The sequence below is a fragment of the Pipra filicauda genome, unplaced genomic scaffold (genome assembly GCF_003945595.2).
Source record: "Pipra filicauda isolate LSUMZ 115617 unplaced genomic scaffold, ASM394559v2 scaffold10_size6260569_pilon, whole genome shotgun sequence".
Taxonomy (NCBI): Eukaryota; Metazoa; Chordata; class Aves; order Passeriformes; family Pipridae; genus Pipra; species Pipra filicauda.
Window position 1 is genome coordinate 5,597,208 of NW_024103541.1, and position 15,310 is coordinate 5,612,517.

General features: G+C 41.8%; 1 protein-coding gene across 1 annotated transcript in view; it reads right to left on the reverse strand.

The window, feature by feature from the left end:
- Window positions 1-595, reverse strand: part of DPP10 (dipeptidyl peptidase like 10) — a 477,295-nt gene extending 476,700 nt beyond the window's left edge. The window contains exon 1 of the mRNA XM_039382111.1: window positions 461-595. Coding sequence (XP_039238045.1) covers window positions 461-520 — 60 coding nt within the window. The 5' untranslated portion in view covers window positions 521-595. The remainder of the gene's footprint in view (window positions 1-460) is intronic.
- Between the last annotated feature and the right edge of the window lie 14,715 nt (window positions 596-15,310).

Here is a 15,310-nt window from a genome sequence, read left to right on the forward strand (position 1 = left end):
AGTGTCAGAGGCTCGGGAAGAAGGCAGTCAAGCCCGTGGCTTTCCCCACCATCACCCTCACTGCCCAGCCACAGCATCCACACAACTCTCTCACACATGTGGACACCACCACCAGCAAACATACCGTCCCGTCCCGGATTATCCCGACCGGACAGCGGCAAAACCATGACTGACAAGTCGATTTCACGCTGTATCCCTCATCCAGAACCTTTCCCGCACCGGTACCGCGGAGCAGCGATTCGGGAGGCAACCACAGCTCCGTGCCCACCTCCGCCTCCTCCGGGGCGAACTTTGGGCACAGCCCCGCGCTGGGCTCGCTCGGTGCCGGTGCCCGGCGGGACTCGCGGGCCAAGCTGTCCCTCCTCGCCTCGCCTCGCCCTCCGCCGAGCTCTGCCCGCGCCCGCACGGCAGGTGAGCGGCTCGGGGGCGGCCGCGGAGCCCCCGCTGCCGCCCGCCCTACCTTGACGCCCCGCGACGCGTGGCAGTGGACGTGGTGGGACACGGTCGCCGTCTGGTTCATGTTGCCGGCGGCGCCGGGCGGGCATGGGGCGCCCGCGGGTCCCTCCCGGCGCCTCCGAGCTGCCTGGGGGGCTCCGGTTGCGATGCTCCGGCTGCGATGCTCCCGCACCCCCGGGGATCCGCCACAGCTCCGCCCGGCGGGGGCCGCCCGCCCGCTCCGCCCCGTCCGGCACCGGCACCGCCCAATGAACCGGGACCGGACCGGGACCGAGCCGGAGCTGGGGTCTGGTGGAGCCCCGCCGCCCTCGCCCCCGGGGCCGGGGAGCAGAGTCTGAGCGAGATCAGCCGCGCTCTGAGAAAGCCGAGCCCCGCAGCGCTCTCAGCTGAAATTAGTAGGACTGCAGCAGAAAGTTTATGTTGGCTGCTTTTTCTTCCGTGCTTCCCGTTTGGTTGGGTGTTTTTTCTTCCTTTCTCCCTTCCCCGTTCCCTCCTGCCGCCTCTTCCTTCGGTTCTGAAGCGACTCCAGCCCGCTGCGGTACTGGGGTACGGGCGTTCTTATGTAACGCAGGTACGAGGCTCGAGCATCAGCCCCGCGTCCACTGCCAGCGCACAAGGGGTTTCCGTGTTTTGTTAAGCACACATCATCGCGCCTTGTTAAGCACTGTAACAGCTCTACGCTTCGCCGTGGATCAGAAGAAATGCAGCTCTGATTAGACTTTCACCCAAATAACTTTCATTGAGTTTGTTTGTGGTACAGTCAAAAAATCTGTACCCTCCACAGCCCTCAGCAGGACTTGCCAGAAACATACAAAATGCTCCTTCTGTGGGTCCAAGGTCCAACCCAGAGCTGCTATCAAAGCTAGGATTTGGGAATGGAAACTAGTAAGCTCTGTGAGTGGATTGTGACATCTCAGGCTGATAATGATCAAGCAATGTTGTATACATCTTTAAATGACTTTTACTTTAGAGAAACCTACCAGTAAAACAAGACACAGCATGCCACATACCTGGGGTGTCTTTGAGGGATGCATGAAACTGCAACAAGGGCAGGTAAAGTCTATTCAGGGGAAAGTGAAGAAGAACAAGGGCAGACTGCAGCCAGAAGCCATGGCAAAATCTCCCGAAGAAACTGCTGATTTGGAGTGTCTCACTGCATGAGTCTCCAGCTTTAGGCATCTCTGAAGCATCGGTTCTTTCAAGAGGGAGGCTGTTGAGCACTATTTGATACTGTATCAAAAGTTATAATTCCAGCACAGGAAGCTATTGCTCAAAAATAAAATGACTTTTAAATATTCAGGCCCCAGGTTGAGCTTGTTCTATGGTTCTGTCTCATTTTCCTTCCTACACCCACCCATTCTTTTAAGTAATTTGAAGAAACTGTACAAAGCACGTGTCCAAAAAGTAACAATGCAAGAAAACGAAAGTTTTACTAAAGACTTCAAGCTGTGTTTAGAGTGGTGTGAAGAAACTCTATACAGGCATTGGTTTCCTCCAAGCACCTGCGCCAGGGTTCAGGCCTGGAGGTGCAAGTCAAAGGTTCATCCCACTCTGAAAGGGAAGGACAGGCAAAGGGAGAAGGCTGAGTGCTCAAAGCTCAACACATGCTCCCAGAGGACTATGGGGACCTTCAGCTGTGCTTCTAAATCTTGACATGACTTCAGAGGTCTACCAGAGCTCTTTTAAATGGGGTTCATTTTCAGAAGATTCTAATATCCTGGAAGAAAATCTGCTTTAAATCATCTCAAACACAGTATTCCATTGTCAAAATTCATTTTGCGCATCTTAACTCAGACTCAAAGGCAGGTGCTGCTGCAAATGGATGGTAAAAGAGATGGAGCTGATGAGGAAAAGTCTGATCTGCTCAGTCTGCAGAAAGCTGCCAAGGCAGCTCTGTATGGTAGCTGGCCGTGAGTGCAAATACCCCCTCCAGAGGGAGGAGAGCAGTCAGAAATGTTTACTGCAGTGACACCAAGAAAAATGTCATTTCCCTAGGAAGTCAAATGTAGACTAAAGGCACAACAACAGGGTCCCTCGTGACCCAGGCAGGATCATCTCTGGGCACCACAAATGAGGCATCCGGGCTGGCCTCTAGCCTGCAGGACTTGCTCGCATTAGCCTCCTTCACCTTATCAGATTTATTGGATTTTGAGCAATAAAAAACACATTTAGCAAGCATATCAGGGGCTCAGCAGTGCTCTTTCACCTCTCTCTATCATATGCAGGCAGGAATGAAACTTAATGGATATAGATGGGGAAAAAAAGACCTCACATAAAAATGAGACTTATGATTCAACTCAAAGGTTCTTTGGTTGGTGTGGAGGAGGAGGGAATGAGTAAGTGGCTGTTTGGGAAAAGGGCTAACAGGCTAACTTTCACCATACTCTGCCCAAATACTTGTTCTGAAAGGAAAATTATGATTTCAAGTTATTTGTCACCAGGAGCTTGAGCAAGCAGAGGTAGCCTGGAAGACTCATTCTTCTTCATCTTCAAATATATTTGTGTTTAACAATCTCACTGAGGAACTACTTTAAGACAGAAGAATAAAGTAGTAATATTTTTAGTCTGACTAAGTACCTGTGGATTCTTGTAAGCTCCTATGAGAACTTTGTGTAAAGTCCTTGTTCTTGATTTTTTTTTTTTTGTGCTTCACAGTAGCTGACCTTCCCTGCAAGCCCCAGAACCAGCTTTAGGCTAACAGAGAAATCTCTTCCTCATAATAACAAAGAAAAAGCAGCTTGGGTTAAAATGCTGCCAAAGACAAAGAGAAGATCAATAATTTGTTGGCATTGTTTTTAAATGAACTTCTACAAATTTTAACATATCTATTCCTAGAAAGTATAAAGTTTGCTGATTATGGAACCTAATTAGAGGATGAACCTAATAAGGACTGGAGTTGTAAAGTCTCTAGAAGTGCATTGTTTGTCATTATAAAATATCTCAGAAGCAAGGTAGATCAATAGAGTGGGATTCCACAACGTGCTGACTGAAATCCTCCAGAGCACCACTGCTCACTTCTCCAGTAATGTCATTCCCTACCATCCCTCTGGTTCCTCGATGTGGCTGTTAATCTTCCACAGGTGTAATCTTCTTTGGAAATTGGCTGCTTAGCAAAATGCAGTTCACTCTGGATGTTGACTTCTAATGTGAGTATCCATATTAGCTCTGCTAAGAGGTTTTCAAAAATTTCGGTGCCTTTAGGGTGCAATTAAATAACTGAGTGATTACCAAAATATGCTGGGGAATATTAAAGCTGTGAGCAGGTGCCTCTGTTACATATTGCAATGGAGCAGGTGGTACCTACCAGTGTTGGAGCAGCCCCTCAGCTCACTGAATGAACCTCCTTCCTGAAATATTTAAAATGAGTAAGAAATCAACATGATCAGCCAGGAAAATTGATTAAGTTATCCAGAAAGTTTAAGTGTTAGAAGCATTTCTGATAGAAAACCCTGCCTGCCCCACTGTCAAATGCAGCGAGTGGCCACAGGCAGCAGAACTGCTGCTGCAGATGCTTTTTCCCAGAGGTTCTTGATCAAGTCCTGCAGTAACCTGCTGTTATAAACTTCCAACACAGTTCCCTGGCCACATATTTTCCTGCCTTTTGCTTTCTAAGCCTTATGTTCTTTAAAAAAAAAAGTTCCCACAGCCCTTTTTTCTTTTTTTTTTTTAAGTCACATTACATGAATTGTATAATCACCATTTTAAGAAATAAAAAACTAATGTGTATATTGGTAATTATATATACTTCATGACAACATGTTTTTCTATAGCTGTTTGCTTTCTTTTCTCTTTTATGGAAGTATATAAAATTTACTCTTACTGCTGTTCCACATACCAAGGGCCTAATTCTGCACTTGCATAAGTTGGCAAGCTATTGACATGAGTGAACTCAATTTCTAACTCATACCAGTTCATAATCAGATTACAGACTTCTCTGTTTATGGATGAAGAAGTTTTAATACTGCAAGGGAGGCTGACTCTGGATCACTGCTAGGCTTCTGACTTCCTCAGAATTATTAACCACAAGGAGCTGTGCTGTGTGTTGATACTGAGCTTGTGTGAACCACAGACAGGGCATAGCCTCCCTCCAGTCAGCTTTCCAAAAATCCTCTATTTCTTTCCTGTTACTCCAAACGGGTCTTGATGAAAAGGCTGGCAGCTATCACACACTGCTGGTCATGGCCAGCAAGTTCACACACAGCTCAAGGCATCCCAGGAAAAGCTGTTCCTGGAGGATGGCAATGCAGCCGTACACCTGCATGTGTTCCTTCATGCACAGTCCCACATCCACTGCAGACTTTGATCTGGCTGCAGCTGATGAAGGGAATGTGAAGGAGAATTCCCTCAAGTAAAGCTCAACTTCAGACAGACTCAATAAATCAGTGGGATGCCAGGCTACAGTGCCAGGAGCTGCTGCTGCTACTCTGTTAACTCACAGTGTTTGGTTACTGGAATGAAGGATTTCTCCAAGTGGACATCTCTCCCACTGGGAAAGCTCTGTGTTATCCCTGGAAGATGTTGTCTTACTCGCTGTACGTACATCCACTCCTCTTACCACTCCAAAATTCCCTCACAGTTTACTGTCTTCAAGTTTTGTAGGGTGATTTCTAGCCAAGGAGAATTCACACCATTGCTGAAAGACATGCTCAAAACTTATAATGTCCAGTCCGATATATGGAACTGATGAAGAAACAAATACAGATCTTCCTCATTTGTACACACCAATATCCACTGAAGTATAAGGGTATACTTGTTATGATTACTTTCTGTTCTTATTCACTACATTTATCTTAATATAAAATATTTAGATTAAATATTTGTAGCCCTTTTTAGAAACAAAACGTGTAGTAGAATATTCTGGTGCACAAATAATGATTCCTTCACTTAATTTTCTGTAAAATGGAGGTGAACAGAATTAAGTTACAACCAGAAGATGAAAAAAAGTCCTCCCTGTTACAATAATAATGAATAATTTTGACTAGATTTTGCCTGCAAACATGGGATGTCATGAAAATAGAATCAGTAATGTCTACATATCAGTGATTCAGTGCAGGGAGTGTGTGGTGAGAAGTGATGGAAGTGAAAAACAGGCTGCATACCACTGCCTTGTTACCAGGGAGGAGAATCAAGTGGTTTTTGAGATAGAAACTGTAAGTAGAGGCAAGAGAAAATGGTCTGTGCCTGAATGAACTGAACCTGCATAGACAGTAGGTGACTTTACAAGCAGCACTTTGCAGTGCAACTCTTAGCAGATCTCTCTGGGCTGCTGAATGAATTCTGATGAATCACAGGCAGTGGCAGAAGTAAAGAGTATCTTCAGGATCCCTCCAGTCTGTTTTGTGTGTGCCTGTTACCAGGCTCAAACAGGGAATGAGAAAAGAGCAAACTTTGGCCCTTTCCATTTTCAAATGAAGGTTCAGAGTAATAGCCAATACTATCTTAGAAAACAAAGCAAAGCAAAGCAAAACCCCAACATTTATGGCCACCAAACTATGTTAATTTTCTTTAGCACACTAGTTTTCAAAACTCATTGTATTGACAGATACACATTCTTTACAGGTGAGGAACATGAGGAAAGAAGAACAAATACTTTTTCTCCCATCTCACACAAAGTCTGTAGTAGGCCCCAAGAGCACTGCGGTCCATCTCACTGCATTGATTTAACCTTCTATTTGCACAAGTCATTGCAATAAAAAAGAGAAAGGTGAACCTGAACCTATTTGAGAAGTAGATTTAATTTCATGCAAAATTATTACTCACAGTGCTAACAGGATTCAATATTTCTACCATGTGAGAGCTACAGGATGAGCAATGGTTTTGCATGCGTGGAGATTTACAGGAACACAGCTAACCATCTCCCTACCTATGAGCATAGCTGTGTTCCCAGTCTCATCACACCACACTCAGGAACAGCCACAAAATACTGAAGTCATACCAAAAGTAGTGTGAAGTGTCTTTCTGTATAGGCTTATGCTTCTTTAAGCCTTAAAATTTCACTTGCTGCAGAAAACACTGGACACCATGAAAAGCACTGGGCCTGCAAGAACATCACAGCCCTGTCCAGTGCTGATGCTCCAGGGACATTCTTGCTCACTGAAGACAGGCCTGAGCACTGGATTTCTGTGTTGAGGTCATAGCCAAAATCCAGTCTAGAGGGGATTTATCAAAGGTTCCAGATTAGTACACAGGCTTGAATAAAATGTCAAGCAAGACTGAGGGTATTTAGTCTAAGCAGATCCTCTCCCTTATTTTCAATATATACAACAAGGCACCCAAAAAACCCACACTTTTTTGAAGATTAGACCCCAGCTAGTAGCTCAACTTCTGAAACAGTGTAAGAATTCCCATACTGAGAGTCACTCCAGCTTTCTGAGTATTTATGTACCTAACAGGCAGCTCTAAAAAATTCTCAAGGCTTTGCCAAGTTTACTATGGCAGAATTTGATCTGATCAAATTCTTTGTCCCCTCAACAGGAAGTTACCCTACAATTCCTTCTGCATCTGGGATATCTGGACTAGGTATCACATGCAAGCAAAATTCACACTGAGCCAATTTTATGCTGAACTGTTTGTGTGTAGAGGTATCATCCTGAAATCAGAACCAGAAGGAAAAACAAAAAAAGGAAAATTCACATTATATAAAGGATTTGAAGTTTAAATTCATAGTTTGTAGCTATGGAGACTAAAGTGGGGGAGTAGGGGTTTTTATGCTAGGTCTCAGAGGCTGTGGGAAAGATGTTTTCCAGATTAAACAAACCACAAAAGTTCAATGAAAACAGAAAAAAAAAAAGGGAGAGAAAAAAATTTGGCTACATAGACCCATTTCCTTCATCCACCTGGATTAATACAAATCTAAGCAAAATCTTAAAAGCATTCTGTCACCTACAGGCATAAAAGGAAAAAAAAAAATGAGAAGAATAAAACTGAAACCATAATTATTTCTAACATTATGCTTCAGTGCTACTGAATAACAGGCTAGAACTCTCCCTTCCTTCACTCTATGTAAATCTAATAGCACATAGCATGATGATTTTTTATACAGATGAAAGATAATCTATGATCAAATGAATACTTTTCCTAGAACAGTTAGGAGCAGTTTGCTTAAGGAGCAACAAGGAACAATTGCCATCAGAAATGAAGAGATGTTTACCCCTGAAGAAAACCCGAAGTCTCTTTTCCCTACAAGAAATGTATTCCTGCCTCTCCACTTTAAAACTGCTTTTACAAGACTCTCAGGACACTGAAGAAGGCCATATCTCATTGCCATATGTATAAAAAAGATGAGTGATTAATCTTCTGGTTTATTCTTTCCTTACAGTATTAATTTATTGGTTTGGCTTAGTTTGTGTACATGTGTCATGACCCACCTCTGAGGCAGGGTAACAGATGAGCCTTTTCCCTTATCTGCTGTGAAAACACTTTGTTTAAGACATCAGTCCTGGGCCATCAGAGAAATAATAACAGGGCTCAACCAGTCCATCCAAGCAAATCATGAGTCCATCATAACTTGTTCCTTTGTCATGGCAAAACCCCTCATTTAATCAGACAGGGTGAAAGATGGGATAACCAACAACTATGTAAGCAGCTCGGATTTCCAAGGTGGCTGTTAGGAGGTCATTGCTTAGTCTCCCCGCCTCTGGGGCAGAAGAAAGCATCCCAAGGAAAGCAGAGCCTCAGGCAAGCTGCCAGCTGTTGTTCCAGCACTGCTGATGTCTGAAAGTGAACCTACCTGGTAAACTAAGGATTCCGCACAATCTCAGGTTGTTGCCTCAGTAAATGAAAATGCAACATGGTACAAGGAAAAGACTTGTGGGGAAAAAGCAACAACTTAAATGAAAATGGGAGAAGACAAATCACAGGAATTTGAAAGAAGAACTTGCCCAAAGCACCAGCATGCATTATGCTAAACCTCACAGTTTAGCATAGTCTCAGCCAATGGGCTATGAAGACAGTGGTGAGGTTACAGTCCAGAATCAGACTTAGCCATGCTATGCCCTCACTGCCATTGCTCACAGACATAAATGCTGCTGCTTAACATGGTCCTGGAAGACAGTCCTCTTCTTCCATGTGTAACATTTCCCAGTGTCTTCCCAGATTTGTGATGCCTTTTCACTAAGAAAACATCTGAAATCCCCCTTATCTCTCTTTTCCTTTTCAGTCACAAGTGTGTCAGTCACAAGCCCATGCTGCTCGGCCACTGTGATTGCTGCTGTGCTTCAGCTGACAAGCTGTGAAAGTTTTGGCTGCCCAAAAATCATTGAGAACATATTTACTTCCTTTTGTTAGAATGATGAGATATTTGCATCTCATTGACATGTACCAATGCACCTTCACATATCTACATCAGGGAGTTTTAGTGACATCAAGTATTGCATCCAACTAGTGAGGAAATACTACCTTGTTAATGAGACACGAAGTTGCTGCCAGCTGCTCATTCCAATATCACTTAAACACGCATAGAAATCATGTCCTTATACTTTAAGATCCTTTTCATATTCTGGTTATAAAAAAAGTAGAACACTATGTGGGGGGAAACAGTATGGATCCCACTCCTGTACTTCACAATGAACCAAGGATTATTTCAATGGAAATTACAGTCAATGTCACAATGCTTAAACTAACCAAGGGGGAAGATATAAGATCAGAATGGTTTCTTCTTTATGTTGGGCTGTGAGCCTTTTAGTAAATTCAGAGAGCTGTTGAAGACCTGTGGGACTCAAAACATTGTGGAGAATTTGTCAAGAACAACCAAGTCTCATGTGCAGTTACAAATTCTCCAGAAATTGTGCTAATAACTAAATATAGAAATTATATCATCCTACTCTGTTTTTTGGTAAAATACTACAGTTTATGCTTACTGGGATGCTGAAGGCCTCAAATGAAGGTTTGGCTGTCAGCTACAGTTACCTGTAGGCAAGCGCTGTTCTTTACATTTACTTATAACTTCTGAGTCAAATGCACCACAGCCACCCTGCACATACAATAAAAGGACAGTAGCTCCAAACACATAATCCAGCCATTATTTTGATTTCAGTATATTTTCCAAATCATTTTGAAAATACGTTTTTATTAAAGTACATGATTTGTCAAAAGTGCTTCCAGCAGATGTAAGCAAGACAGCAAAGAAATTGGAGCTTGCTTAACCAAGTTTATAAACCTGCTGTTTCAGTCTCAAAGATGAATTACACTGCAGGAGCACGTTCACTAAACGTTCCTGCTCTCCTTTTTGCCCTCCTACCTATGTTCAAAGAATAAAATAGAAAAACATAAATCAAAGTCTCAGAACATATTTCTCCTCCAATTCCAAAGCTGCCATATCTATATACCAGAGTCATAATCCTCTGCAATACAAATAAAAAGTGCAGCCCAGCAATCACCACTTCAAAATAATTACAGGCCACACAGTAATTTACACTTATCTAAAGCCTTTCACCCCAAGGATCCCAAAGCAATTTATACACAATATAGATGTGGCTGATATGAAAACAATAATGCCAAGGAGCTACTTGGGAATTGAGGGATTGTCTAAGCCACGTGGATCTTCACAGTCCAAAACTTACCCATTACCCTGATAGCAGTTTAAACCAAACCTATTACAACCTTCTAGCCCAAATTTAGGACTAGTCTAGGTATTGACAGGCACATTGTGATCCTTTCTTTAATTTCAATGATGTTAAGAAATTAAGAAATGAAAAGACTTGATACAACACTGCTCAGTAGACACGTCCAGCTTCAGGAGGTGTTCATCTGAAGCACTACCAGGACTAACACATCCTTCTAGAAAGAAAAAAAGTCTCAATTTCTATGCTTCCTTCCCTTTTCCTTTATCAAATTTAATTCTGATCCACCCAGGCTCTGGCTAAGTACTGGCCTACAGGCAGAGCTTCACTTCTCTTGTAGCAGCTCTGAAATATCATCATTTACCTCCCAGTTGCTCAGTAAATTAAAGCAGACAGCCTACAGGTGCTTGCTGGAGTCCCAACACTGTCAACAGCACCAGGCCACACAGGTACAAATTGGTCTTTAAACATAGCTGTGAAATAGCTGCTGGTTCCCTAATCTTCAAACTGCATCCCTGGGGCTCTGGGTGAGAGGAAGCTTGGGAAACTGAATGGATATCTATTTCTAACAATTAACTGGTAATCCATTTACATTTTCAAAGCAATTTTCATATGGAAAGGGGCTACTGGCTCATTCTATATTGTAAAACACGGGTTTTGTATTGGCTTTCCTCAGTGTTCAAAGTAGAAACACATAAAATTTGAAAGCACTCACCATATGCTTTATAGGATCCCCAAAAGGCAAATTTAGGGAAAATAAAATCTCTTTTACAAGTTGAGTTATAGACACCAGCAACAGCAAAGCTCCCTGGCAATCTTCAGATACAGAGACACCACTGCAAACCCCAGCATTTTAAGGGACTGCTAGTTATTATTAGCACAATTTAAAATTAGGAAATTGAATCAAAACACCTTAATGCCATGGGATGCCTCAGTCTTAAGGATAGGAAACTTACTCTTTTCCCTTGCTCAGCCCTGTGTAACATATTTCTCTACCAAAATATGTACATAGGCCTGTCAGGAAAATACTGGGGTTTTAATGTTTTGAATGAGAAAAACACACACAACAGGACTGCAGCATCTGCTCTGCATGGCTAATGAGTCTGCAGTCAGTCTGATCAGCAAAAGGATTGGCCTCACTGCATCAGCAGGAGTGTTACTGGCTTGGGAAGGAGGAAAAGTTAAGTGTGTTTTGGGGGGAAGAGTTTTTGTTTTGTTGTAAGATAAAATAACACCAGGAGAAATCTTTTGCTGCCCACATGGCACCACATTTCTGTTTCACTCCTGAATGGCAGCTGTAGCATCTATCAGCAGGGAGACAGGACTTTGCTATGAAAGTGCAGAGAGAGAAGCCGTTGGGTGGGCAGTTTTTTGCTCTTCCTCGTGATCCCTGGGCTGACAGCTGATCTACTAATGACACTCAAGACAAGAGAATTATTCAAGCAGTTTTCACAATGATATGCTGGAGATGGTTGATTGCATTGCCTCACACTGGATTTTTTCTCCTTATTACTTTTTTAGGGGGCAAAGATGCCACAAAATGAACATCTTTCTTTAATTAGAGAGTCCTTAGAAATTGCAAGTATTCACTGCTAATTAAGAGACAGATGCCAAAGAAAAAAATGTGAATAAATAACAGACCTCATAATGAGAGTTTAGCCTCATAATGGCTAAACTCTAAAACTAAAGCATCAAATACATGGAGTTTATTTATTTTTCAATCTTCATACTGCTTCAATTTGTGGTTCACATCTTCAAGAGGTAAAAAACAATTATACCACCTGGGAGTTTCATTCATTCCCATTTCTTGACATATAACTGCCAAGGGACTAGCCTGGATCTGGAAATGTATTACCCAAGTGTCACCAGTAATGCTGTCTCTTTTTCTCCCATTCTCTCCAGAGCATCTAAGCCAGAACTGACATCAAAACTGGATTTGTGAAAGTGAGTGGAGGCAAGGGCAAGAAAAAAAATGGGCTGAAGGAATAAGATTCTGTAGTAAATTCTGGATAAAATAGGCTCTGTCATTGCCTTTACTGCAGATAGGAGCTAATTCCATAGTTCAGTTTTACCTTCTGTGTTCATATATTTATGAAAAGGATTTATAACATGGAGTTTGTAACTGTGAGGGAGTGTATTAGATGACCCCAGTGGTTCCATGAATCTCTATCTGTGGTTTCACTGCTCTCATGGAGCACAACTGTTGTGAGAAGTTGGTCTGGAAATAGCAAGAATTTTGATTATCCACACAATAAGTCTTGCACTGACTTTGGAGTTCAATAAAGAATAATTGTAGAGACCTGATATCAGGGAGTACATATTTGCTGCTTCCTATGTTTCTAATCACAGTACATTGGACTGGAAAGACATTCTGGGGTATTCAGTCCAGTCCCTTGCTATTGCAGGTGACCAAATAATAAAATCCACTCTATAAACTGATGGATTGCTTTGCTCTGTCAGAAGACATTTCATGTCATGTAGTTTTATTTCTTGTTACAGAAACTTTCAGTCAGTGACAGGAATACTCTTGATGGAAGTGTCTTTTGTAGTCTTGGGATATTAAAGAGGAAGGAAGAAGGGAAGGAGGGAAGCAGGGAAGAATGTTCCATGGCTCTGGGAAAGAGCAAGCATCTCAGGATCAAAAATTATTCAATGTCATGCAATCCATAAAGAATCAGGACTTAGAAATATACTTATTTACAGTGTATAAGGCTGTATGGAAAATAAGCCATCTCAAATGAAATTCAAATTGTCTTACCGTTAAAGTACAAACTTGGCTGTAAAAGTGGCTATGCTGATGGAAAAAAGTTCTATGTCTCATTCGATTTAGTTCCAGAAGATGCTCTAACTGAAAAGAGCACTATGACACTACACAACAAAGTTCACGCTAAATGGATTTAAATTATAGAACTGATAGATCTTAAAGCGTAAATTTAAATTTAAGTGTCTGCCTTAGCTCCGTGCTGCTGTACATTGCATTTAGAAGCAGATATAAAATTCACAGTAACATTAAAAACTAGTGAGGTGGTCAATAAAATTGGGAACTGCTGGAATATGCTAATCAACTGGCAGAGTAACATAGATTTTAAAACTACAAAATCTCAAGTGTTAAAATTTCTTAAGAGGTGGTAAACAGAATAGATGGAAATGCTGGCAATGAAAGGGAGGTGTCATAGAAAATCCTCAATGAGATGTGACATCCACAACTGAGAAGGGACAGAGCAAATATTTGGCTGCATGAGAAGCAGAAGTCAAAATGCTCAGGAGAGGGGTTTTTTTCCCATTTTTTAAGGGAGCTGTTGGAAATGCCAGAGAAGAAGGAAAGAAAAAGAGGCTGGAGGCAGAACAGGGCAGGACAGGACACACAACTTGTATGATAGACACAGATATTTTATCAGCATTGAATAACGTAGCTCACCTGGTATCACATAAGTTTGTAAACAGAATTTAACTGTGAAAGGTTTCACTCCCATCACTGTTGGAAAGAGTCTTCCCCTCTAGCCTGTAAGAATGCTAATGTCTTACAGCTTCTACATTAGTTGGTAGATAGCTTGCTGGTTTATTGTAAAGCACTTCCCTAAAGTAATATTCTTTCATTCCCTGTTAACTCTGTATCCAGCTTTACACAATTAATTAGGGAAGTGTTCAAAGACCCAGATTTTAAACCACTTAATTAATTAGAAATGAAGGTTTAATGGCTATTCCTCTCAGACTATTTAATTTAATGAGAGAATTTGCAAGAAAAAGAAGTAAGAAAAGTCGATTTATCGTATAACAAATTGCAAAAGAAAAGGGAAATGAGATGAACATATGTATCTGTTTACTCTTTGACTGTATAAGAGGATCCCTGTCAGAGTTCAGGGTGTTGCACATTTTTAGTAATGGTGACACAACTCATTAGTTCCAAGGAAGTTCCCAGTCAAATGAACTGGTATTTCCATCACACCCCAGGATGTCACTGTTTCTCTCCCACCTACTAAAAAGAAAATACAGAAATACAGGAATAGAGGAGCCTTGTCTCAGACCCAAGAGAAGGCTGTAAAAGTGAGAAATTATCTCTCAAGGTCCCAGATACCCTCCTGAGAGCTGGTGCCAGCAACTAGCCTTCAGCTCATGCTCACTCTGGGCCAGAAGGCTGCAGGAACCTGTTGCGGTACCACGGGAGGGAGACGACCCTGTTCAGAAGGAGAACAACACATGTGGCACCATGATGTCCCTGGCTAGAAAAACTAGTGAGTCATCATCCTAACACCCAGCTGAGCAACGTGATTTCATGCAGAACACACTTATTTGAGCTAAGTCTTTCTGTTACAGGAAAAAAGCCATACAGGAGCAGCAGCAGCCTACCAGTTTTACTTTGTAAGGGCTTTCACACTGACATCTCTCTAAAAGCAAAATTCCTTTTTATGCCAGTGGAAGGTTTGAATGCCAAATGATGGGAACATGCCCTTCTAAGTTACCAAAACATTTTCATTTTTTTCGTTCCCTGAGGTATCTGCCACAAACAAGAAGAGCCAAGACTGAAGACAGGATAACTTAGTAAAGAACACTGAAATACTTCTGATAATGTAAGTAAGACCTAAGAAAATATAAGAGCTGCTGTTACACTAGGCTTTGTAAAGATCATAAACAAAACCACCCCTCTACTGAGGCATTTCAAATCTAGTCTCTGCTTTTAAAACCAAATGACTTTGGTACATAGAAAACATCAGGCTTTGGGTTGGGGAGAGTTGTTGATGTGTTATTTTATTTTAAGAACTTGGAATTTGATAGGATCTAAGTATAAGCATTCAAAAAAAAAAACCATTATATTTGAAAAAAGGCTTTGTTCCTGAGTACTGGCAAGACTGATTTGTGTTAAGATGAAATGAGACTCCAAAGTATATAACACTTTAAAACAAATACCAGCATATAGCACTGTTCTGATTTTACCAACCATCTGCATGATTCATCCCCATGTGATGGTTTAGCCACCTATCTGTTTTTACCAAGGCATTTGGAATATAGGTTTGCTGACATAAAGCATATTTTTTTTTCCTTTAGCTGTTGTTAACTAAACCTATCACTGTAATTCAAATCAATCCAGTTATTGAATTTGGAACCAGATCTCCACAGAACTGAGTCTCTCTTCCACAGTTCATATAGAAAAGGTACTTTCAGTGAATATTGTTATTCCACATTAAGAATTGCCTTTTAAAAAAACTGAGGGATGACCTTTGGTGCAAAAGAAGAGGAGAGGGAAATAATAGGGAAAGTTTTTTGGCTTTCAGAAGGCAAATCTGGATACAAAGCCC